This window comes from Pagrus major, chromosome 21 (assembly GCF_040436345.1).
Source record: "Pagrus major chromosome 21, Pma_NU_1.0".
In the NCBI taxonomy this organism is placed as follows: Eukaryota; Metazoa; Chordata; class Actinopteri; order Spariformes; family Sparidae; genus Pagrus; species Pagrus major.
In genome coordinates, this window is record NC_133235.1 from 15,833,154 (window position 1) to 15,860,284 (window position 27,131).

The window sequence follows — 27,131 nt, forward strand, 5'->3', positions numbered from 1 at the left end:
GGGTTTATTTTGTGTTTTCTACTTGGCAGGAGAGAGAGGGAGAATAACATGTTACAAGCTTTGCTGGGACTATATAAAGAGATAGTGTGAGGCCAACTGAATGTTACATCGCTGTAAATATAAGGCAACAGAGGAGCTGCGAGTTGGCTCAGAGCTGCCAGCTCTTGCATCTGGAAGAAGAAAAAGTTGAAAATCGGCTAATCACAGATAATCGGTATTAGAAACTGTAGTAGAGAAAAGTCAAAGAAGTTGGCAGTTATTGTGCCAAAATTCCTGTACAAACTGTTCACCACAGAGCACTGACAAGTTTATTTGGTCACTTATTACATTTTAAATGTAGTTATAAAGTATTATGAAATCAAAGGATCTTTATCTACATACTGTATTTGTTTATTACTAAGAAAAACTAATGTTGGTAGATACTAAATTGTTAACAGGTTTTTAAATTTTTTCCATTTCAGCCTCAAAATCTGATGTTAGTCAGGCAGTAGTGGAAATAATTACCTCCGTCCATTTGTTGATTAGTTGGTTTGTCATCAAAATTACACAAAAACTACTAAACAGTTTTCCATGAAACATGGATGGAGGATGGGTCTCGGCCCAGAATAGACCTCATTATCTTTTGGTGTGGATCCGGTAAAGGGACGATCCAGGATGTTTCTGTCTGGCTGGATTATCTATGTACAATATACAAATCTGCCATAATGAACACGTAACCTTAAACAAATACATTATAGATCAGCATTGAAGAGTATCAAACCTTTAATCAAGTATCCAGTTACAAAGACATTTCTTGGAGCCTAATGCAGGTTCTTCAGTCCGGGAACAAGATTCTGCACCTTTTTTAAAGATAACAAAAACTGGCTTCAAAGATATAACAGTACGCTGTCCTTTCTCTGCTGAACACAGTCTGAACATTTTGGTTCAGTAGAAGAATGCTAGTACGTTCCCAACCAGGTAATGGTCCACGATCCAGAGGGTGACGGCAGAGACGACATCTTTAGACTGATGATGACATCGTAGGGTGCTGCTGATACTGCGCCATGCCTGATGACCTTTATCCCATGGAAAGTATTTTGAATTTATTCCGCTCTCAAGCCTAGAAAATGACCTTGATAGCATTAACACAAATCTTTTTTTGTATGGTTTTTTACAGGTTCCTCACTGAAAGTCTTTTTAAAAAGGTGTTACACAATCTGCACAGGTAATTACTACAAAGGCTTTGCTGATATCTGATATGCCAATATTTTCCCACACATTAGAGCCGATTGCCAATATGTATATAAGCACCATCTTACTGTGATGGCAGACACACAATGCTTTTTAAAGTTTGCACATTCACTTGTCCAATTAAGAAATCTACTTAGGCCCTGTCCACATGTTATGTTATTTCTATGCTTTTCTATGCGTTTTGGCCTTCCATACATGGTGTTTGAGGTGTGGACAGTGACTGTTAGCCATATTATTTGACGCTATTGATAATACAATGATGAAAAAGAGACAAAAAATGGAATATACAGTCTGCTTCCTGTTTACAACGGCACGCGCATGCCAGTGTACATGACTGGCCACGAGAAGTGTTTTGAGCTAAAACGCTCATCTGGAGGGAGATATATTTATAAAACCCATGTTTCCAAAAATACCTGTTTATGTGTGGCATAAGCATGTATAATCAAGACATATTCATTTCTGGCCAATGCAGATATTTCATGACGTTCTAACATTTCAGTCAGAGGACACAAATGTATGTATTGGGGTCCTTTTGCATGGTCTCTGTTCACTGTGAACACTGAAGCAGTCGATGCTCAAGTGCGAATTTTGATCAATCTTAAGGAGCCTTTTTTTATATAAAAGTAAAGCTCTTTTATAAAATATATTGTTATTGTAATGTTGCAGCTAAAAATTGCGCACAAGACCAAAATATCCGACAGTTCTGCAAAATGTCTGCTGCTTATTAAGTGATTCCAAGCTAATTGTCATTAAGAATTAATACATTTTACACACGTGAAGCATTTTTTGTTTCAGTTTCAACAGTGGAACACAGTTTATTGCATTAATTTGATTATTTAGTGATTTCATACAATATTATATTAATAGTTATTAAATTTAGCCACTTTGCCCAGTCCTAATAAAGTCAATTGCTGGAAAATTAGATTGAGCGTCCTCAACAATTTGAACGTGACATTAATTCAAAATAGCCCCAATGGAAACAAGGTCAAGTGTCGTCCAGTGAGGAAGCAACTATCTGATCAGTGATGGAACAAAAATGTGTCTTTATAATGGAAGGTAATTGGCTGCAGATTGTTGTTGTTTGTTTCCAAAATAACCTGATCTTAATGTGGAAAAGATTGCAGAGTTGAGTTAGGTAATATTTAAAGAAAATCATTTAACATTAGAAGTGTAGTTCCCTTTTACTGTAAACACTGACTGTCCACAAGCACATCTCCTCCAGACGGGAGCTTCTTGTCAAGAAATCATAGAAAAAGTTTTCACACTTAAAATCGTGTCCTTTTGCAGTACCAAGAAATGATTTGCTAGTTGTAGGTAAATACACTGTATAAAACATACTCTCAGGTCTGTGTGGATATATAGACATCTTTGTATAGTTGTGGAAACACGGACAGGTTAGTCTTTGGTTCCACTGTAAAGTGCAGTTTCTGTGGTGCAGCAGTGTCGAGTCTTTGGTAGTTGGGAGGATCAGGAGCACCAGTTTTCATCCTCGGTCACATAAGAGAAGTTTGAATTTGCTGGTTTAACAAGCAGTCTTGTAATCCACACTCTTGTTTGTGTGTAGAAAAAGCTCTCTAGCTTTGCCAGCAAATAAGCAGAGACGTGACAAATGCAGCGAGAGCCACCTTGACGTGTGTCTGGCTGCCTCTGTGCCATCCTGTGCAGTCATTGTGGTGCAGCAGAGGCCTGTCGCTGCCGTCCGCTATGCTGCGGTCAGACGGCAGGCTGCTGGCCGAGCATTGCACCAGGGGCATCTGGTAGGAGGTGGCCCGCTTCTCGGGCCGGTCCGGGCTGGAGCCGTCACTGGGACGCTGGCCGTTGTAGAGCAGGTAGCGACCGTGGGCGTCCTGCTCCATGCGGAAAAGCTCGTACTCTGTGTGCGGGAGCCGGATGCCAAGTGCCACGCAGCCGTTGGTCACGGTGACGTCCTGCTCCACCCCGGCCTGCCAGGACCCCTGCACTCCACACTCATTACCGTTGAAGACGTTGAGGAGGGAGGTGGTGGCCAAGTCCATGGGAGTTACTCTCATGTGGTTCACTAGAGGGGGAAGACACAAGATCTGTCAGCTGAACATCACGTGTCAGGGTGTGGTAAATAGTCCCCCAGGCGCAACAGACTCTAAACTTCCAACTGGCTTATTTGAACAACGACTCTCTGCTTGTTGTTCCAACTTGGGTCTTATTTTTGTCATTTTGGCCATACCGTAGTTTCTGTTACGGTAACTCACCAAGATAATTACAGAGATCTGGGAAAATGAGTGAACAAGTAACCAAACCAACAGTTTAGCCGGATTCTCTAAACCATTTTATTTTGACTGAACTTTAATTAAAGTACAAGAAATGTAGGTAATGATCCCTTTATAGTAAATACAATATCTGATCATATGACTGCTCCTCTTTCTTGCCCTGACTAACTTCTTTTCAGTGATGTCATCATTTTTGGTGACTACAGATAGAAACGATGACTTAATAGGAATAAAAACCAAAGTGTAACGTCTGAATGCAGAAAACAGCCTGACATCTTAAATAAGAATTCAAGTCAAATCACAAACTGAGTATTAAATCCATTGAATGAGAGTAAGGACACAAATGTATTCTCTGAATTGTTGGTGTTAAACCTTTGAAGAAAACCGCAGCTGTAAGACAAACGTATCAACCAGTTACCTTTGAAGACAAAGTCCGTCCCGCCCATGACGCGGGTGGAGTGAAGGCCTCGGCTGTAGCGTCCGCGGGCGTAGATGGTGAAGGTGGGGTGTTTACAGACGGGGTCAGAGTAGTGGTAGTAGTGGCCCTCCCAGGTGTGGTTGTTGTCGTGGAAGATGAAGTGACGGGTGAGGAAGAGGACCTCAGGACGAACCTCGCAGCGCTGACTCACCCACTGACCGTACAGCCCGACAGTCAGGTCGGCCCGCGGCGGCAGGATGGGAGGGTGGAACTCATCAGAGCGGTAGATGATACGGCAGGCGATACAGCCGTGGTCATGATTCTGGAAATAAACATAAGGGAAAGGTTTGATGATGAAATACAGAAAATTTAAAAAGAGATCCTTGAAGAAATTTAAGGTTTAAAGTTCAAAATTAAGCAAATTGTCACTTCAAGTACCTGAAAGAATAAAACTTAATGTAACATCAAGAACAGCTCATAAGTGCCCCCTTGTCATCATTTATTCAAACAAAAAGAACCAAGTGAGGCTTTAAAGTTCATGATTGGATGTTGCATCATTGTGAAAAAATGCTTTTGCACTTCTCACCGTGAAGTTGACCTTTGACCTATTAAATATAAAATTTCATCATTTGATTCCTATATGACTACTATTGGAAATTTTTGACATTCTTGTGTTGTGGCTAAAAATGTGTTTTGTGACGTCACACTGACCTCAACCTTTGACCACCACAATCACAAGAATGTGATGGTTGGACAACCTAAGGCATAAAAATAAACTAGTCACTGCTCTCTGGTGGAGAGACTATGTTATGATTATATTAATATACCGGCAATAAACTAATCTCAGCTGATAATGTCGGTTGGGCTCCAGTAGGCACATGCGGAAGCCCCGAGAGGCAAGTGAGGACATTTTTTTCCGCAGGAACCATCGTCTAAGTCTGATCTAAATTGTTTTCTCTCCTGTGTTTATGACTTGTGGACGGGTGGAATAAAAATGTTTTGTTTCCTTAATTATTCTTTTTTTGTGAAAACGCGTGAAAGAAAAACATTTTTTCATGTGTGAAACTGAGTGAATATTTCATGTTACATCATAGTTTATGGTTATAATGATTATTGTCAGTTGCAGCAGTTACAGTTCAGTACTTTGGTATGTTCTCATGTTTTATGTTCAAAATGTCTTTATAACACCAACAGTAGTAGTTACCAGGGGGCTCCAGCAGGAGGAGTGCTCGACTTTTGAGCTGTGTTTGACTTATGAAAAAAAAGTATTTTTTTCCACACATGAATTTTTTTTCCCCTCTTGAATTTTTTTTCCACTTGGCTTCCCACATGAAAAAAAAAAAAAAAACTTCACTCAGTTTCAGAAATGAAAAAAGTATTTATCCTGAAAGTTTTTCTTTTACTCGCATTTTTCCTCTGAAATGTTTTTCACTTGGTTTCACAAGAAAAAGAAGTCTTCTGAAATATTTTTTCATGCGTTTTCACAGATGAACATTTTTTATTAATTAACTTAATTAAGGAAAGATTATCCTGTCAAAACTTTTTTTCCCCTGCCAGTTCTCAAGTCATAAACACAGCAGAGAAAACACTTAGAAAATGGATCGTTAGAAAAAAATTCATTCCTCACTTGCCCCTCAGGGCTTCCATAGGTACAGCATTTGTAGAAATGGTGTAAAAGCAAATTTTTACAGGTGAAGTAACACAAACCCAATTTAGCGATGAAGCTTTCATATGATAAAATGAATCAGCTGATGATGCTGAAAATTATTACAAACTGGGAGCTAACGTTCCCACTGAAAATGTCCCTATTTAAGTCAGTCATAATGAAATCTGTCAGCGCCGAGAGCTTTTTTAATCCATCATCAGAATATTGTATCATGAAATCCACATAAAGGGACTCGGAGCTGAAGGAGGAAAAACTATTTCCCCTTCAGTGTTGGAAGCCTGACAAGGTTCCAACATTTTCTCAGGGTGATCACATCATTTTACCGTAAAAGACAGATGTCTGGTCAAAGTAGAGCCGTGACAACAGGAAGTCACACAGCGAACAGCAGGCTGAACTTTCATGCTACTTATAAACAACAGCGGGACGTCTTTTATTCACCCTCATATTGAAAAAAAAGGGTTTGTAAGTCTGCAAGTGACTATCAATCATGTACAAGTCTGCCTGAGTGGAGCCCCGGAGCTGCATGTGATCACAGTATCCACAGACAGGACAGCTGTGGGGCTCTGGCTGGAGAAAAGACTGGAGGGCCAGACAGATTCGGAGCTGGAAGTCGTCACAATGTATTCAACAAAATCTCTTCCAAAGACCAAACTCCAGGGAGGCAGTGGAGTTTTTGTTATTTGAGGGTGGTCAAAATTTAAGACCTAACCTCCCCGAAACAATCAGTCTTTTTCCCAGACAAAGCTGCGTCCGCACGGGATTTATGGGGAGTTAGAAAGAAAAAAAGAACGGGAGAAAACAGGAGTATCACTACATGTTGGAGATGAGATAATCCCAGTGCAGCTCCATAACCGCCTCAGAGTGAGAGGTTAATGGGACGACTGGAAGTGAAGCCTCCTGTGAATCCAACTCTGTGCGTCTCAGCGCTTGTGCATACGAGTGAGAAACATATGTAGCACGGAAAAAGAAATAAATAGAAAGAGAATTAATGTATGTACGCATAGTTTAACATATTTATGCGAGGAGACTCGAAAAAGCAGAAGTTTGGCGAGTTTCTGTTGCAGGTGTGGAGAACATGTTCCACATCTGCAGGAACTTTGAGACCATAAAACACAGACTGGGCAGGTCTGAGTGTTTCTATGGATCGCTCACCTTTTTCATCTCAGGCAATAAATTACAGGTTTGGTTTCATGTAAGTGAGGGACAAAGAACTAAACATGCTTTTGCAAGAAATATTTAATACCACTGCCAAGGAGGTTATGTTTGTTGGTTGGTTTGTCAGATGGATTACACAAAAACTACTGAACGGATTTCCACTAAACTTGGATGGAGGATCAGTCTTGGACCAGAATAGACCCCTTTAAGTTTATGTGCGGATCTGGATAAAGGGACAAGGAATAATGCATGAATCTGGAGGCTGGAGTTTGATTACTGCTTGATTACTGCTTGATTGATTTTTCCGAAGTGGATAAGTTCAAATGGATGTAAACGTTTGTTTGTATAATCTTTTTCCTTTTGTCTGTGTAAACCAAAATACTACTATGTAAGGGAGTAGCCATATATCTACATGTATGAGTTACATGTAGGTGTGTGTAGATACAGTACGCGCCTGTACAGTATTTCTTTCTGCGAGTACATGAAGTAAGTGTATGTGTATTCATATGTGTCTCATTATGCAGTCTGCTAAATTGCCTCCAGGATGTCACACAGTGGCTAAGTTGCATTGTGGGTAATGTAGGCACCATGTTTTGAAAAGCAGTCCACTGGTCTAGCATTGCACTCTTATAACACTGTTGGACTCCTTATGGACGGTTTAAAAACAAAATCATCAAAATCTTCCTTTTTCAAATCCTGGCGCCTACATTACCCACAATGCATCTTAGCCACTGTGTGACATCCTGGAGGCAATTTATCAGATTACATGCAGCTTCCTCTGGAGCCACAAATGGTTTTTTAACACTTTTTTCACATATGCAGTAGTACTCCCCAAGACCTGTAAACACACTGTAATGTGTAAAACTGGTGGAGTTACCCTTTAAGCTTCTTGTTCAGGGGTGCACTTAAATAACTAAACTAAAGGTGGTTCTGATGAGCATGTCAACATTTTGATCGACTCCCCTCTTCTGCCATCGTGACAATAAGAGCACAATGTTCTAAAGAGAGTTCAGTCAGAAAATCAACCTGCAACAATAAAAGTGAAAAGTGAGTGCAGCTCATAAAAAGGTTAATATGTTTGTAATCAGGCAGTAATCACTGCAGCTGAGTGTTAAAGCCAATCCAGAGGAGCCTGAGGCGAGCTTCATACAACCCAACACTTGTACAATTACTTCCAGGTTGTGAGTAAACCTTTTACTGGTGTCGTGACACCACACTTATCTCGAACATTCAAAATAATGATTAAAACAAATTGATGGCTTTTACTGGATGGGTATTTAAAGGCCCAGTCTGTAAGATTTAGTGGCATCTAGTGGTGAGGCTGCAGATTGAAACCAGTTAACCACACCTCGTCTCGCCCTCCCACACACTGGCCGCTAAAAACACTAAAACGGGAAAGGCCCTTTCTATGGAGTCAGTGTTTGGTTTGTCCGTTCTGGGCTACTGTAGAAACCTGGCGGTGCAACATAACAGACTCTGGGGGAGAGGATATCACTGTAGATATAAAAGGCTCCGTCTAAGGCAATGAAGAAACTCTTATATTCCACTAATGCCTACAGATCCCTGCAAATCCTTCATATTGGACATATAAGCTTTTCTTGTTTCTTGCACAGACCTGGAGTCAAAACATGTCAAAATAAAGACGAACACTGATTTCTATCATTATGTATAAGAATAAACACATCTTCTATACAGTGTCTAAACATCATGTATACAGTATATTAAGATAAAGTTAAGCCTCGTTAGGAAATATGCTTTCTTGCAGAGTTACGAGAGAAGGTCGATACTGCTATATCCGTTATAAGATGCAGCTACAGCCAGCAGCAACGAAAACGGGGGAAACTTCTCAAGAAAGTAACAAAATCTACCCAACAGCGAATCTAAAGCCCACTAACACATTATAACTTGTATGTATGATCTTAATTAGCCTGCCAAGGCTCCAAGTAAAAACACAAATTAAAAATGTTCTCCCTTTTTTTGTACCATATTTACATGAGAGTGGCATCAATCAGCTCATCGAACTCCAAGCAACAAGGCCCAAATTTCCCCAGATCTCAAACCATTTCTTTCTCGTCTCACAGGGTGTGTTTGCCTTGGTTAACAAGTTTCTCTTGGCTGCAGTAGCTGCCATTTGCTTGCCTAACCTGACCTCAGCTGCAGCTCACTGTCCAAGTTTGGGTTTTCGACAACAGCCAAGACGGTTACAAGTGCTAAACCGAACTCCAGCGGTGGATTCAGTTCCAGATGAGGACACCTAACATCAGTGAGCTTCTTTGTGATCACATGAGATGTTAAAGAAATGGTTGTTAGTGAGTAAACACGGGCACAGGCCTACAACGAATGATTGATAAGCGATTATTCTCACAATTTTCTAACTGCTCGTCTTCCCCAGACATCAAACCAAAGCCTCAAAATATTCAGCTCAGACTGACTTGAACTTGCGGTTGAACTCCTCCATGCACCAGTCAAGTTGCTGTTCCTGAGCTCTGGTGTTGAATTACAGACAGAATATTATGATGTTACACTGGAGTTGACCTTTTGCTTATCAAATGTCATCAGTTCATCATTTTATCCAATCAGACATTTGTGCAACATTTTGGCACGGCCATATGAATCTTATTGAGTAATGGCCAAAAATGTGTTTTGTGAGGTCACAGTGACGTCTGACAGCCGAAATCTAATCAATTCATCCTCGAGTCCAAGTGGACATTTGTGCCAAATTTGAAAGAAATTCCGTGATGTGCCTCTGAGATGTCATGTTCACAAGAATGGGACGCATGAGGTCATGATGGACCATCATCTAAACAGTTTACCCTCAAATCCAAGTGGGCGTTTGAGGAAATTTCTCTTAAATTTGGCACAAAGTATTCTCGACATATCCTGTTCACAAGAATGGGATAGACGGACGGACGACCTGAAAATATAATGCCACAGCTACTGCCAGCACAGAGACATAAAGATGACTTGAAGGATAATCGAAATAGTTGATTATTTTTTTGTCAACCGACTGAAAGTCTCAACGCTTAAAGGGATCCACTCAAGTTGAAACTGAGGAGCCCTCACGTCCAATAAGTACGGAAGCACATTGCTGCCACACCAGAAAAAGATAAATGGATCACCATCATGTTATAACATAAAATGTTATTGTTATAACAAGACATCTTTAATGTTATATCAAGATAGAAACTTTTCTTTTGCTAAAAATATAATATTTATATTGTAAAGCTTCATGTTAAAACACGAAAACTTAATTACATAGTCATAAATAGAACTTGAAAAATATCTCGTTATAACGATATAATTTTCATTTCAAGGATTTTAAATGAACCAACAATGACAGCTTCAGGTTCACAAACTTTAAAATACATTTGTGGCTCGGTGTCTTTGCCATGCAGCACACACAATGTCCAACTTGTACAGGCTTGTGTTGCAATAACTTGTTGGCTCTTCACAATAGAAGCAAAACATTTTATACTCTTACTGGAATTGAAGAAAAAATGAGGAAATGAGGAAGGATATTACTGCCCTCGCTTCATAGAAATGAGATTTATTAATTACATTTTATACTACTGCGTTTGGCGGTCACTTTTCTCTGAACCAACAGATGAATGAATCCAAACCACAGCAGATCGAGCGGAGCTAGAACTGAATTGCACTTTGTTTGGCAGCATTTGGAGGATTACCACCAGGCTTCAGGGGAAGATGATGTCCAGAAGCAAACATTTTACGAGGAACAGAAACTATGGCAGACTTTTAAAAAAACAAGACGTTTGATATCAAAACCACTATACCCATGTTTCTGGCATCCTACGAGCCAGACCAGCATCTTTCCTGTGGGATGACCTCCCAGGAATTCATAATAAGAGCCTTATCTTAGACCGAATAGCTTCATTACTCAAGTTTTAGATGTATTTTGTGGGTTTACGGGCTTACAAACAAGTATCAAAGAATAACATAAATCAAACTCAGGAATGCATAACACAACATCACAATGGAGTCTCTGCATGAGGGAGACGTGTCAAAACACGATAGCCACCGAAACACAAAATAAAAAAACTCATCCATCTTAACAAGAATCATTATCAAGCGGTCATTTCTCTGCCTCAGTGACGCAGCAGTGATCCAGGCGACAGCAAACAGAAGAAACAAACTTTAAAACAAAGTCTGCTGCCTCGCTCTTGCATCACTGCTGAGATCCACCCAATAACCACAAATGAACATGCTGGCACCAGCAGAGCTTCTGGACCGGGACCAGCTCTGGGTACACCGCTTAAGATTAATGGATTGGATCGTCACCATGGCAGTAAAAAGTCCTCGAAAAGAAACCATTACAACCTCAAGAGATGGTCAGATTTAGTACTCTGTGTGTAGGAAGGAGTGAGGCATTCTCTACAACTGCTTCACCAAAAAACCTAATTTACTGTATGTGCATAGCTGATGGGCAGTGGGGCCCAAAATTGGCCAAAGCCATCAAATTAGTCAACATTTACAATGTTCAAAAATGCCTATAACGCAGACTTGTATTATTTTAGAAGCACATTACCAAGCTTAAAGGGTCAGTTCACTCATATTATACAATATTTCAACATTTATCTCGCAATCTGAGTGCCGAAGTTTTGAGAAAAACTGTTTTTTGGATTTGCCGCCACACATACAGCATATACAGAAGCCCTGAGGGGCAAGTCGTGAGTTTTTCATGTGTGAAACCGAGTAAAACATTTTTTTTTACCTCATGTGAGACCGCGCTCATTTTTTGCGCAGCTCAACAGTTGTATGCTCCCTCTGCTGGAGCCCCCTGGTTACTACTACTACTACTACTACTACTACTACTACTACTACTACTACTACTACTACTACTACTACTACTACTACTACTACTACTACATGAACAAGAAAACAAAAAAGTACTGAACACTAACTGCTGCAGCTAACAGTAACCATTATAACCATAAGCTACGACGTAAAATGAAAAGGCTCATATATCACAATGAGGCCATTAAATGTTACTGCTTGACCTGAATTGGCAGATTAGTGTCAATTATAACACATTCCTCGCCAAAAGTAGGACATGACAGTAATATTAAATAACCTGCTAACACACAATAGATGTATCTTATGTTTAGTGTGCACCGACAAATTAAAACTCCTGTAGAAGAAGAAAAAAACGCTTTTAGTCCTAACTAGAATACGAGGTAGTGGTGCACTTCAGCCTCTTGTGGTCAAATTGAGTATTACAAAAACAATCTTTTAGGGGATCATTAGGAACGCAAATTTTGTAATTCATGTTTCAAAGCACTACAATCAGCATTCCATTCACCTCTTTTCTACCGAGTTATCAGCAGAAAAACAGGTCTCTCAAAATCTTGCCAAGTCGTTCTGCATGGCGAGACGCTGTAATTAAGTTTGACTTACTGCAACTTTGGAAGTGCAGCTAAGAGTGAATCAAAGCTCGGCCGACACCCCTTCTTTCTTTTCATTCAGAAAAGATTGAGGAGGAAAAATGAGCACGAGCACAACTTTGATTTGAGCCTCAGGCATGCATGAAATCAGACCTGGTATGCGTTCGCTGGAATAATTCATACGGCCGCATGATTCCAAATTCTAGGAATACCACATGTCGATCGCTCCCAGAGATAGGCCGGGTTTCACATTGCGCCTCCGCGGGCCAGAGGGGCTCAAGGAGAGCAGCTCTGGTCATTACAGTGCCACAGGGGAGCTAGTCTGATCACAGCTCCTCACTCCACACTCTGTTTACCTTCTGATCAGCAACACCGAGCCCCATCATCCCCGTACAAATGGATGTTTATTTAGACGGCCGACCTGAACAGGATTTCATTGTAATCTCTGTGCAGGGTGACAGTGAAAACATCACTCTAGGGTTTCAGTCAGCGGGGGAAACTGCTGCTCAGCAGTGTAAATAGAGAAATTACATCCCGTAAGCCCAGTGGAGGAAAGAAAGAGCTCTTTCTTGATGTTAGATTTGAGAGATGAAATCAGTATGTACAGAGGATCTAGTTTCTAGCAGTGCAAATGTTTAGCATATAAGGGCAGGATTGTTGACACACACACACACACACACACACACTGATCAGAAATCAGATTTGGATTAAACAGTATTTGTCTTGGATGGATGTTTGCTTCCACTGACAGGTGGCAGATTGTATCACAAGCTGTCAGAAAATTACAATAATCTGACATTCAAGCATTAATCATTAAACACTCTGTTGCCTCATTAACAAAGCTTGCAGCCTTTACCTTCAAATGCCATTTCACCCAGGCATCATCACAGCCTTGTGTAGACTATGCTAAGATAAACTCTCATACAAGATTACAGTTCTTAAGGTCAGTTCATGCTGTTTCTGATGTGCGTGTGGTCTTTAGGTCGACACAGCGGGAGTCCAGTTCAGCACCGAGCTGCACGCTCAGGACAGAAAACAAAACTCTTCCCCAGGCTTCATCCTGCATTCCAAAAAATACAAAAACGCTGCGTTTGCGGAGGGGAAGCCGCCCCCCCCGCCCCCCCCGGTTAACAGTGACGAGATCTGCGATGTAGAGGGAAAGACCTCTACAGATACAGCTAATCATTCGGATGCTTTAATTTAAAGTGAGGTGAGAATCTCTGGAGAAGGATGAGAGTTGATTGTTGAGTCTCAGATCGTCTGTATTCGACAACCTGGGAACGAGACTAAACAATCATCTATCTTTCTCCAGAACCGCTCACCCCACCTTTATCAAATGATTGCAAAGAAACTTTCACCTGCACCACTCTGTCACAGGTGGCATAACATCTATGGCCTCTGAGAAGATTGTTTTTTTCTTCTCTGACTATTTCGGGCCAAAGTATACCAACTTCTACAAATATTGTTTTTGTCTATACCTTCCAGGCAGCCATCGGTTTTAGATCAGTCCAGTCCAGTACAGTATGAACCTCAGTTTGCTTGAAAAATTGCTAGAATTAAATTTTAAAGCACTGGGAACAACTTCATATTTATCTTGTGAGCTCTCATGAGAGAGAACTACTAATCTACAGCATAATAGCAGCTCTAAATAAACCAATGTTTTCCTTCAACAGAGCAGCCTAGCTTCTCCTCATCCCTAATAGACGATCATTAGGACGTACCTTGGCGTTCTGCAGGGCCATCTGGTAGCTGGACGGTTTGTAGTACAGCCTCTGGGACGGCTCGGTGTGGATGTCTCCCAGGAACAGCTCCTCCACCAGGTGATCCAGGTTGTGATGCAGGTACTGCCTCTCCACCCTCAGCAGCTGCAGCTCGTGCATGGCGAAGTTCAGCTCCCTGGAGCAGTCGAAGCCGCCCTCCTCGCTCCACAGCTCGTAGATCACGTTGGGCTCCCAGGGGCCCTTCACGGCCCCCCTGCAGCTGCGGTTGAACCTCTGGCTGAGCTCTTTGGCCACGGTGGCAGTGTGACAAACCATCTGGACGCGGTGGAGGTGGTACTCCGCCTCTGTGCCGCCGCGGATGATCCAGGAGGCCTGGCGTAGGCGCAGACGGCCGCGGATCACCAGAGTGTAGGTGGGTTTGGTGCAGTGGTTGTCCTCGTAGTAGAACTGGTGAGCCTGGAAGGTGTTGTTGGAGAAGAAGCTGTAGGAGCGCGTCAGGAACTCCGGGCCTGGTCTCACCTCACAGCTGCAACAGAAAACAGAGGTTTCAGATGAACTCCGGATAAAAACCATGCAAGACTACTTGTAGAACATGTTTTAATAAATAAAAAGACATTTAAAGTTGGTCCAGAGCTGAGTGTTTACGTGTGCTCTTTCCTTATTTTTTTTTTGTTTCTTTTGCATTTATTGTGTTTACACAGTTTCATGCTGCTGTTAAAATACTGATACTAAAAATAAGGTCATTTAGCAATTTTAAGGTGTTTTAAATTATGGTGCGGATAACATCTACCATAAGAAGGTGCAGCCAACATACTCTTTTCAATATATTATTAATGATTAACCGATGATTGATTGTTAAGGCAGATGACTATCAATTAAAGAAATTCCTTAAAATTATCATCCCTAGTCACAACTATACAGTCACAGCCCTCAGCTATGGCCCCAGCACAGTTGTGGTTGCGTAAACACCCGCAGAGCTGATGTGTAAACAAGGTAGGTGGTGCCTGCTCAGGCCTGTGAGAGCTGACCAATCACAGCAGAGTGGGCTTTTCAGAAAGGGTGTCTTAAAGGCAAAGGCACTAAAACGGAGCATTCAGACAGAGGTGCTGCAGCAGTGGACAGTGTGAGAAAAATAATGTGTTTATTTAACATCAAAGCGTGTGAACTTTTTCGAGTAGACATCCAAAATAAAAGTATGAACCTGAAAATGGGCATGATATGGGTCCTAAGCTTCTGACCTACAGGGCCAATCTGGTGGTTTTACTCCAGTGTAGACATTATATTGCGTCTGGGCAAAGTATACCAACTTCTACAAATATTGTTTTTGTTTTTACCTTCCAGGCAGCCAAAGGTTTCGGTTCATTCCCGTGTACTGTAATTATAATGTCAATTTACTTGAAAACTTGCTTGAATAAAATTTTAAATCACTGTTTTATGGTCAAAGTTAAGTTTTGTTTGTGTCGTAATGTAGATGCAAGCAGGAAATGAATTATAAAAATACTATGTCACATTCAAGGACACTCAGAAATTCAGGATTTATGATTTGGCCGAAGCAAAGCATTATTTTTACAAGCTATGATTTTTTCCTTTAAATAGAAGACAAAAGGCTAACATGAACAGGAAGCTGTGCAGGCATGATGTAGAAGTAATCACTAGTTGAAACTGCATAAACTCAGCTTTTAAAAACAGAACATGCAAAACACCAGTATTGTCTATTGGGGATGTGCCACCAATAACAAATCATCTAAACTATTTTAGGCTACATGTCAATGTTTTAATGCCCATATTTAAAAATGTAGGGATAGTTGAATGGATTTTGTGTGTCTGCCTTCCTATAAAAAAAAGATGCATAAAACATGAGGCCATTAAGGCCAAAGTTGTTTACCTCGTGGACACCCAGTGACCCTCTACGTTTGGAGGCATCTGCACAGTGATTCGGGCTCCATTGTGAAGGTGCTTCAACATGTGATGGCACTGAGAGTCTTTGACCAACCGCCCGAAGGTTTTCTCCATGGAGAGTCGGCTGGACCGACCATCGGAGTAGTGAAGAGAGGAACCTTCAGCCCAGACTGCGGGAACAAGAGGGACACCACAGGTTTATCTTTGAGGAGATTTCACCATTATTCATTTACTTACTCTTCATTAAGTTTTTTGGGGAAAAATGAAATATAAATAAATCAAAACAAAGCTTTTCGTCTCAAAAGGGAAAATTTCAGGATTCAAACAGTTTATTGTTTGAGTAATCAAACCATTCACATAATTTTCTTGGACTGTCAAGATCTATAATTATTTTCTGACTACACCCAAATGCACAAATCTATTTGACTGGATGTCTAAAAGTCACAGAGTACCACATCATCTAATGTGGACTGCAGCAGTGCTACAACCCCTTCTTCAGCAAAGTGTTGTGGACCACGATGCAATGAGGAGGCGTAATGGTCATTTTTATCCCTAAATCACATTCTCATATTAATCTAATTATCTTATAATGCATCCTTACGTCAGTTGTTTAGGAGAACGCTGCAACACAGTTTTTCTGTGAAGCTCCAGAAATGTTCTGTGGACTACACAACTTCACCCAGCTTTCCATCGGTATGGAAATGTGCAGATAATGACTGAATTTTCATGTTAGGGTGAACTTTTCCTTTAAGAGTATTTAACTCTAATTTTTACTATTAGGTGGTTCCAGCGTTAGATTCTTCATCCAATGGATTTGACAGAAAAAATGAACAAATTAAGTTTTTAATTGATACTTTTTTTTAATGAGTGCCGTAGAAATCCATCATAACAATATTTTTTGTTCTGAACAGGTTTAAGGTCATTATTATACTGAAATCCTGAACAGATATGCAACAAAAAGAAAGAAACATGCAAAACTGAAAAGATTTGGACACAAAATTGATTCTGCAAGTGTTATTAAGTGAGGTTTGAACCTCAGACTTTCCTCACTGAGCTTGAAATGGTGAATAAACCACTTAAAGAATGAGTTTAGCTTGGCAGGGCTGGTTTCTTTTAGATCTTTACATCCTTATAAATGAAGCACAACTACTTTTAAAAGGCAGTTAGTTACACTCGGATCAAAAAGAAAAGAAGTTTTCTTGTTAGTTTGAAGTTTGGCTCTCATGCTTTCACTTTGCTTATTCAATCAGCCGGGCCTCTTTGAAGTCTTTACAGGGTTTTATTTAGTCATTTTAAGTCATGTCATCACCAAGGGATTACAGGGCTTTATCAGTGACCCGCAACACCTGGTATGAGTGGAGTCTTTCTAGGTTGACATAAACCGAACATGCAATGAAAAGGCAAAGCTTAGGTATCCAAAATGAAAAAGTGATTGTTGGCTTTCTGGTACCACAAAAACTATAACAAACTCTGAAATCAAGCAACAAACAAAAGCTAAAAAAAGGACAAGAGAAGCATTGATATTTGAAAACTCTCAGTTCCCACCCTGCGCGCGTCCCCTCGACGCACCACATGAAATAACAATACCTTCAACAATGGGCCGAGCTTAAGGGGATAAAATATCGGAAATGAAAGCATTTTCAAAGCCTGCAGCCAAAGAAAAGCCTTCAAGCTCACATTCCAGCGAGGATTTATTCCATATAATACTCTAAATATCATCAAAATCTACCTTGAAATATGAAGACTTTGCCTTAAATTCTTTCTATTGGACCCGACTTGCTTGGCAATATCATTTAACGCCTTGGAATGCCTCTGCGGTCGCCTCAGTGCTTTAATTTGAGACCAATAACACAGAGGGAGGAACGAAAACATCTGATTAAAAGCAGCCAAAAGCTCCATGAAGAACAAAGCTCCATCCAGTTGTTTTACACCCAGTGAGGCAGCAACTACGTGTCTTAGCCGAGGCTTGTGTGTAAATCACCACATCACAGCGCTGCTCAGTGGAAACACTGGACAGTGGGGAGACTCGATCCCCCGACTCAGCTGGTGGCATTAGTAACGCTGCTCTGCTGGCTGGAGCTGTGGTAAAAATCAAAGAAAAGCCTTCACAGTTTGCTGCATTTTATGTGTGAATGTGTGTTTATGTGTGATGTGCGTGTGAGGCTTTTTTTTGCACCTGCAGTCAGGCCAGAAACATGGAAGAGTGGCTGCAAACACTTTGTTTAACAATTAACAGAGCTGAAACCAACAAGTGTGCGTGAGAAATGAAAAGGAAACCTGAGGAGATGTGTAATGCAAACACATTTTTAACTTCACTAAAGGTTTCCACTGGTAAAGTAGCATCTCGGGTTTAAGAGTAGGTGACAGAAGACAAATATAAACCTGTGCATGCAAGAAAAACAACACAAAGCAAAGTATTTAAAGGACAAATCCACACATAACTAGAGCTGGACGAATATTCACTGATTTTCATGACATTATGGATCTCTTATGAAAATCATTTGGCATTTCTAAAGTAAAAATACCCAAAACTCACAAGTTCCAGCTTCTCAAATGTGGATATTTGCTGATTTTCTTCATCTTCTATTATATTTCAGATAAAATGAAATAAAAGCATGATGTGTCACAGTTGCCCTGATGGACTGTAGTTCTGATACGCTCTCATTATGTTGCTTTTGGGAGCGGCCGGGTCTCGTGTGACATCTAGTGGTAAAATGAGGTATTACCGGTCTGGTCTGGTCTTCGGCCTTAAACCAAACCCGTTTTAACATTTTTAAATCTGTCCCAACTTTAAAAACTGGTCACACTGTTATGAAACAGAAACATATCAGATGGTCTCTTTGTTGGATATTACTCTTTTATATGGAGGTGATGCTGATTTTTTAATGATTTTGGTTTGGTCTTGATTCCTAGCAACTGATAAAAAAAAATTTAAAAAAAGATAAAATCCACTTACATCTAACCATAAGTGTGAAGGGTTTTGGTATGTATTTACGCAACAATAGGAAGATGAGAGGAGCAGAAGAAGGTAAACTTGAGGTGGGACAGAAAACTCGACGCTACAGCCGAAAGCTCCCAAGGATCAGTCATGTCGGATTAAAATACCACTTGATATAAACTGTAGTACAGATAATATGGAAACGTTACAGAAGCTGATGGTAAAGTGGTGAATTATCTCCTGACATCCTGCTGCAGCTTTCAAGGGATTCTGGGTAATGTATGCCTTATGTTGAGGAATACTTTGGATACATATGAACCATTTTTGGTAATTTAGTTTGCAAATGCTCATGTTCATTCAATATCTATCGAGTTTCTTTCCCAGCTTCAAAATAGATCTGGGACTTTCCACTTTCTCCTCACTTAAAATGGCGTGTAATGTTGAAAGGAAGGTCTAGGATGCATCTAATTTGGCTGTTTTTGGTCCCAGATGTGGGTAAATAAAGAATCCAGAAACTGAAAAACTAAAATGAAACAGAGCAAGACTTGTTAAACATTTGTGGTTTTGTGGAAATATCAGAATAATAATGAAACACGAGTTTTATTCAGACTAATTTTAAACACAGTTACATTTTCTTTTTCTTTTTTTTTTTACAGAGTGTTTTATTACTTCAAAGCCAAATGGGATCTCAAAATGGAAAACATGCTTACGGGGAAACAAATGAGGAAATTATTAAAAAGAGGTTAGCCTGTTTGTAAATTTGGACTCGTACGACTTCTCTGCACATCGAATGAGTGTTGAATATGTGAGTGGTGGGACTTTCTTCCAATAGCTTTAAAAAAAGAAAGAAAGAAAAACTCTCCCCTCATTACGGCAATAATCACAGCGACTGGACTCGAACCCTCTCCGGTCCCTTGCTGCTGCTGCTTTCCCAAACTGCTGCACTCTATCTAAATCAAAGCGCCCACAAAACTCCCAGAGCCCCAAACCACACAGAACATTTCCAGTTGGCTTGATCCCACTGGTGAGGTAACAGCACTGGGACCCCTGACAAGCCGAGAGACTCCACATCGTTTATGGGAAGAGAAAAATCCACAAGTGCCAGAGCAAAGACCAGACAAAGGACTGTTCTTTGTGTTATCTTAGCATTTGGCAGCGACCATGTAGGACTTAAACTAGGCAGAGAAAGTAACACTTGAGAAAGTACTGGTGCTTGAGTAGTTTTATTTTGGAAGACTTTCTACTTCTACGTCACTGGAATTCAGTGGGAAATATGGCACTTTTTTTTAAAATCCGGCACACATTTATCTGACAGCTGTGGGTATCGAGTTTGTGCAGGTTTAACATTCAGCATGAAGTAAAGTCACAAGATATTGTTTATGTTGGACGACAAGAGTCTACATCCACGCTAGTGGCTCAGTTGCCAAGTACTTAAGCAAAGTGGAGCTTTGAGCTAAATGCTAACATGCAGCAGAGGGTCAAAGAAAAGAGCAGATATGAGAATAGGGAAAATGTACTCACACAAACAAAAAGCTGAGCTGAAGTTATGACGCAAGTGTTTTCTACACCTTAGCAAGTAGCTAGGTTTGGTGACTGAATCCAGCCTAATGAATGAGAATGTGTAATTTTTTACGCTTAGGCCAGGCAAAACGTCACACGGACATGGAGCACTAGTGGGTCTATTACACACATGATATCAGGTTGCACAGGGACAGTGCTAACAGGTGATGTTTAGCAGGCATGTTTATCATCTTAGTTTAGTGCGCTAGCATGCTGACATTTGTCAATCAGCGCTAAACACAAAGAAGTTATTTGGCCATAAACCAAAGTATTGGACAAATTATATTTTTGGTCTAATGTTGCATTACATGAAGTTAAGAGATCGCTTAAGATCATCCGGTGGGGGACATGAATGTATGTACCAAATTTCATGACAATTCACTCAACTGTTCAGGACATTTCACTGTAAGTAAGAAACGTAAACCTTATGGTGGCACTAGAGGAAAAATACAGGGCGTCACTAAAGTCCGTAGAATTCATCCTCTGGGGAACGTGAATGTCTCTACAAAGTTTTGTGCCAATCCACCAGAATATGTTGAGAACATTTTACTGGATAATTACACATTTTGAGTCTTTAGGGCTCATCCTTTGGGCATCATGGATATCTGTATCATTTTTTATGGAAATCCAACCAAGAGGTGTCGCAACATTCCACCAAAAACTAAAATGTTGACCTCATGGTGGCACTAGAAGTAAAGATGAATCACCAAAGTCAGAAGCATTCATCCTCTGAAGATCATGAACATCTCTACCACATTTAAAAGGCAATCCATCTAATAGTTGTTAAGATATTTCAGACCTGAGCAAAGTGCCGGACTGACTGACTGATTTGCCATATCTTCAGCTGCACCGCTAGCATGGCTAAGAATCATGAATATGTTAAGGAAGAGGTCAGAAAGAGCTTCATGACAATCATTTCAGACATAACTGAAAGTGCACAATCACAAAACAATGGAGCAAAAATGTCCCGATATATTAGCGGCTTTTCTGACACCAGATATAGAAATCCTGTGTATCTGCTCCGGAGGGCTGCGGACTGCCGGAGCTGGGACGCAGCAGACACGTAGCGCAGCGGACCCGGTGGAAGTTAACACATAGACTAGAGTGAAACCGATCAGCTCTGCTGCCGTGGCGGAGCCGTAACGCAGCAGACACGTATCTGGTGGAACCTAGGGGTGAGGCTTTCTGTTTTTAGGGTGAAGAGTGACATTTGATGCTCAATTTTTAAGCAAACATGGACCAACAAAGTCCTCCAAGTGGTCAGATACTTGAACATGTATATGTCCATGACAGACTCCATTTGTTGATGAAGATCATGAAATATAATTGGAAGCTCTACAAGAGCTACTAAATGGACCATTAGCGGAGATTGTTACGTTAAGGGTCCATCCTTCACCATCAGTGTCTCATGCAGGACTGAATTTTCTGCCAACTTTCTCCTCCACCACTGAAACCTGCTCATACAGAGGAGGGAGATGCTGGGATGCAGGGAGATTAGCATCATTTGTATCTCCTGCATCTCTGTTTCCTCCATCTTTCCCCTGTTGGCCTGTCAGAACGTTTGGCCGCCCTCTCCCACTTGTTGATGCAGTTTGTCTCTGTTGTCTGAAATGATTTCTCAGGATGTTTCCCCTTGATATTAGATTTGAATTCTGACTGATGACTCTGGAGGCACCACTCGGTGCTTCTGGCTTTCTGTTTGTTTTCTCATGTTGCTTTGAAAACTCAAACATCATCAAAGGATGGATAGGAGGATATTATAATTTGTTTGCTATACTTTATGTATGCAGCGTAAATACATAGAGACTACAGATGAAAATAAGCTCGTTAGCTGAAGCGGCACATTTACATCGATGTGTAAATGTAAATGTTGATTAATGTGTGTTGTCCCTGGTAAATAAACAAATAAATGAAATTTATATAGCTGCTTATATGTCATATGTGTGTATACAGTTTGATCGCAAGCATATAAACTCAAAAATGATATATTAACTGAGTATGTAAGTGTTTGATGGGGTGCATTTTTATATATTTTTGACTCATTTCTCTGAATTCAAATATGTTTCTGTATTTGTGTGTTCGGAATTAACAAATCACTTATGAGGATTAATTAATTCAATTTCCAATGAAGTTTACTTTTATATTTACCGTAAATTTACCTTTACCTTTGATCATCTAACTGTCAAATATCATGCATCAGTACACGTCAAAGCTCCTTCATAACCACATTTGAGTGAGCATTGTTCAAAATTCTTCTTTACGTCTCAAATATAAATATTGGTTTCCGCCTCAGAGATGAAACATCGGTCAAGATCTAAATCGTAGCTGTGATTAAAATGGCTAAATGTCTTTTTTAATGAAGTGTTTGGATAGTTTGGCAATTTAGTCTACTTCCTGCAGTGACCAAAATGTGTGAGACTCACACACATCTCCACATATTTGCCATCCAAGTTTTCCACCAAACGGGAAAAATAAAAAAACTTCAACATTCAACATCAAGACGAAGAGTTATAGTAAGGCAAAATTGAAAAAAGGCTTCAGGTGGCTTCGATAACAATGCACTCAGATGGACAAGTGCGAGCCATACGTTTGTGACTCGTAGCGTTCCCAACTTTTATGCCTTGTTGAGGAATTTTTGGACAAATTTGAGATGTCACCATATCTGATTTTCACGACACAACTATTGTGGCTTAACAAACTCACGATAACGATATCATTACGATAGCCACAGAAATAAAAAAAAAAAAACTTCTACCAAACCTGTTTACTGTGTGTTTTGTCGGCAAATAAATTGTCCTTAAAATACGAGCGTAGTATTGAAGTACGGAAGCCCTAAACGGTCATAAACATTGTCCATTGTCCTGTGATAACAAGTTCAACTGTATTTGTTCACGTGTGATTAGTGTCATTATGACGGTAAAACACATTTTTCCAGAGATAACAAGATCATTTTCTTGAGATCTCCAGAAAACAAACTTTGTTTATCTGGAGATTATCATGAGATAATAAATGATCAAGAGAAAATCACTTCATAAGTTTCGTAAGACTGGGCCATCCATACACACTGCTCTGTGGGCATTAATAATGAGCACTCCTTGATCTCCCTGACACTTCCAGCTTAAATCAGTTGCTACACTTGTTAAGATGCCATGTGTTCATGCTGGCTTGGCACTGCTGATGGAACAAACGTTAAGCTTTAAGGAATGAGAGGAAACAATCTTTTGTTTTCTTTTGATAATGGATTAATTTATCTTATTATCTGAGGAAAACAACACTTGACACAAATAACTCGTTATCACTGGAAAATTATATGTTTGACTCACGGCCATTTAGGGCTTGTGTAGAAGAGAGAGAGTCTGTGACCACAACTGCACAAAAAGTACAATTACACTCATTTACTGGTGAAAAGGCAACAAAATGAACTCATTAACAAAAGATGCACAAGTCCAAACATCTTCGCTGTATTACACACACAATATAACCATGTGTGTATTATTAAAACAATGTAAATGTCACTTTTTAATATTACAGTTATCTTGAATATCGTGACAGAATAGTAAAATAATTGATTGAAAACAATCAAATCATGACAACTGAACTCACAAAAAGTGACCCGAGGTATTCCTCAACAGATGTCTGTATCCGTTTTTATCATTAGTATGACCACATACACTTTAATTATTATATTTCTGTTTTGTACTGTTGTCCTTTTATTGTATGCACTTATTATTTTATACTGATGTGTCTGAAATGCACAAACACACACATTAAAAGTTGTAGGACGAGCTACTACTTGAACAAACAGTTGAGTTGCCGTCTTCCATTGCAATCCTGCAAAGTGTTGAATATTTACAGATGCAATAAAACTTCAAGACCCTGCTGAGGCCGGGCAGAAGTCTCACTGGATTCATATCTGGATAAAAAGGTGAAATATAAGCAGCTCCATGTTTCTGTCTTTTCTTAACTTTCCTGTTCAACTCTCTGAAGACTCGCTGAGGTTTTTCTCCCCCCAGCAAATTTACAGCGCACACTAATGTAGACTGACAGTGCATTTTCATTTCCACTACGAAAGGCTGCAATAACACACCACCTAATTGAATGTTAGATGCACTTAAACACACTTAAGGATAAGTGGACTCCAAAATATCGTTTTATCTCAACCCGCTCATTTGATGTTGCTGCCAAATGTTGCCTTCCACTGTCACTGGCAGCAGATGGATTGGGTCAACTGCAGTCCCATAATCCTCTGCTGCTCAGACAGGGTTTTCATCAGGAATGGATGTTTTAAGTGGCTCTTAACTCTCTCAGTGCTTTCATCTGTCCGGCAGCCCCGGGGAAGCTTTTTATTGCCTTTTAGTCTTCAAACATGTTCATCACCGGGGCTAGAGTGATAACTTAGCCAGAAAATATCATTATTGCTACTCCTGTTGGACACACACACACACACACACACACACACACACAAACACACACAGCCATGAGGGCAAACAGGTGTGCAGAGGTGAAGAGAGGCAACTGAAGCAGAAGGAAACATTCACAGTTACAGACAGAATTTAGATGATCTCCTTATGTTTTCATGTTAGGCTACATTTTGTACAAAAGACTTCTTTCCTAGCCTGTAAAAGCATTTTGTTTTCCGCGCACATGTGCAGCAAAACACGTTTTTCAGTCATTTTGGAAACACAAAGTCTCTCAAGACACTGAACACTTGCTTCACCACATGGATCAAAGTCACTTCGTGTTTGTTTCTTACCCAAAAAAGCAATGAGGAGCAGCGCAGATGGCCCCATTCCGCACTTCAGGCAGGGTCCAAACTGGTCACACTGAGAAGGTTTCCTTTTACGCAGCGTCCTTGTTTATTCCGACACAAATGCTCACATTATGTATCCAAAGCGTGGAGGGAACACTCCTCTGATGTCCGAGCATCATAGGAAACACACCTCTGGTTCGCTAAGAGAGTTTTTTAAAAAAAGAAAACCTGCTGCACCTGAGGTTCAAGACAAAGAATCGCACAGTCAAGTCCAAACTCCACTGCAGGAGTTCAAACGTTATCGTTCACTGTTGAACTGGAGCAGCTCGGTTGCTTTTACGCGCGTCCTCCGTGCGTCCTGCGTCCTGGAGGAGTGTTTGTACGTCTGTTCAGACACCGGACTGGACTCAACGCCCCCCACCCGCCTCCTCCTCCTCCTCCTCCTCTTCCTCTGGAGAGGTTTTATGGGCGTGGAGTGTGTGGTGAAGTTTTCTCCCGTGAGGTGCACGCTGCAAAAAGTCACCCATGTTCACAAATGCTGCACCTGTAGATGTTTGGAGTCTTAAAAATATGTCAAAATGATTGAAATGGTTTGAATTTCTCTAATGCAAATTTGCAAACCAGCACCACCATTGTGTCATCACAACATCATAGTGCCACATCTAGATCTGTTTTTTAACATTATTTTCAAGTAAACCCCCTTAAAATGAGACTTTACAAGTAACATCTTTAAACTTTTACTTCTGGGTTTGAAGAAAACCAGATTTGTACTCAACGTTAGACTCATTTTTTCTGCAGTGAAGGCATCCTTTCATCGGGTCAATGGTTTCTTTCTTCTTACTTCCTCCAGAGACAGACTGGAGTCTGCTGGAGTCTCTGTTTTGATGACTTGCAACTTGAAAATAAATGACTTGAGTCAACTTGGACACTGAGACATGACTGTAATCACTTGTCTATGCTCATTTTATGTTTTCAGCTTTGTTTTTGTTTTTTAGTCTGGCTGTCAGTATTTCATTGTTTAAAGGTGCAATATGTTAGAATTTTTGTTCAGAAATAAAAAAAAAAATACCGTAATACCACTCAGAGCTCACATTCTGGACTGCTAGCTGTGTGGCTAGCTGAGCTAACTAGCTACAGTTAGCAGCAGGTAGCTGTTACTCTGGTGAAATGCTGAGTATGAATTCAAGACGTAGCAAATTCTCATGTATTGCACCTTTGAAAGTCATGGAGAGGGAATATTAATTTGATTGAGAAGAAATTAAGATTAAATAACTTGTATAAAGTAATTGACTTCTTAAAGCTCTTGTTTGTAAGAAAGTTTGATGTTTGAGTCTCGATCCCAACTCGTCAAATACTGATGCCTTCGGATTGGTGGCCGACCCGACCTACAAAGTATCAGTATTACTATCTTACCAACAGGAGCTTTAACTAGGACTCAACTTGAAATTGACTTGACACAACCTGTGACTTGATTTGCCCAAGAAAAAATGACTTGGGACTACTTTGAGACTTGGACCAAGACATATCCTCCTAATTATCTCGAAACATAAATGTGTTGCAAAATCATGATTCTCAAAAAGATTACTGTAAGAATAGGACTTTAGACTACTTTATCTAGGACACCTTATTGTGCAAAAGCTCCAAAATGACAAACCCAAAATAAAAAGGTTATTATTCTTGAACTCTTCAGATTTCAGTCTTGATTCTGGCCTCTTCTGAAAGGTCACTGGGGCACAAACGAGAAGCCAGAATGAACCTGACACTAAACATGGCAACATGAAAGGGTTTTTGTACTCAGTCCTGTTTCAAAATAAGCGGCTGCGGTCGCATCGATGTTGAGATGTTAAAATAGTCGACACAGATAGAAAAGTGAAGGAGCGATCAGATAAATGCAGAATGTTGAGGATAAAGGAGAGGGATTAAGTTGTCCCAGGACTACCCAGGAGGTTTCATTCATTCCATTAGTGTCCGACATCCTGCTTGTCATCGTCAGTGATGAATGCTGCACATTCTTCTTGAATGTCGCTCTCAAATTATTCACCCTCTCATCATGGCCTGCCTGCCTGGAGCGGGGAACAGCAACAGACGTTCACAGACACCTGTGTGTGTGTGTGTGTGTGTGTGAGAGAGAGAGAGAGAGAGAGAGACC

The 27,131-nt window shown here is 40.4% G+C and overlaps 1 protein-coding gene across 1 annotated transcript; it reads right to left on the reverse strand.

The window, feature by feature from the left end:
• Positions 1–744: 744 nt before the first annotated feature.
• Positions 745–25,383, reverse strand: LOC141016200 (protein APCDD1). The gene is made up of 5 exons (XM_073490437.1): positions 24,986–25,383; positions 15,721–15,904; positions 13,836–14,361; positions 3,895–4,216; positions 745–3,268 (listed from the first exon to the last, which is right to left on the reverse strand). The coding sequence occupies exons 1-5, from the start codon at positions 25,020–25,022 to the stop codon at positions 2,805–2,807; spliced, it is 1,533 nt and encodes a 510-aa protein (XP_073346538.1). The 5' UTR covers positions 25,023–25,383; the 3' UTR covers positions 745–2,804.
• Between the last annotated feature and the right edge of the window lie 1,748 nt (positions 25,384–27,131).

What these genes read in the sequence shown, in the direction of transcription:
- LOC141016200 (XM_073490437.1), bottom strand. Translation starts at nt 25,022, where the DNA reads ATGGGGCCATCTGCGCTGCTCCTCATTGCTTTTTTGG. An exon ending in GCTCCTCATTGCTTTTTTGG is followed by an intron (nt 15,905 to 24,985) that starts GTAAGAAACAAA and finishes TTGTTCCCGCAG; the next exon opens with TCTGGGCTGAAGGTTCCTCT. An exon ending in GGTCACTGGGTGTCCACGAG is followed by an intron (nt 14,362 to 15,720) that starts GTAAACAACTTT and finishes TTTCTGTTGCAG; the next exon opens with CTGTGAGGTGAGACCAGGCC.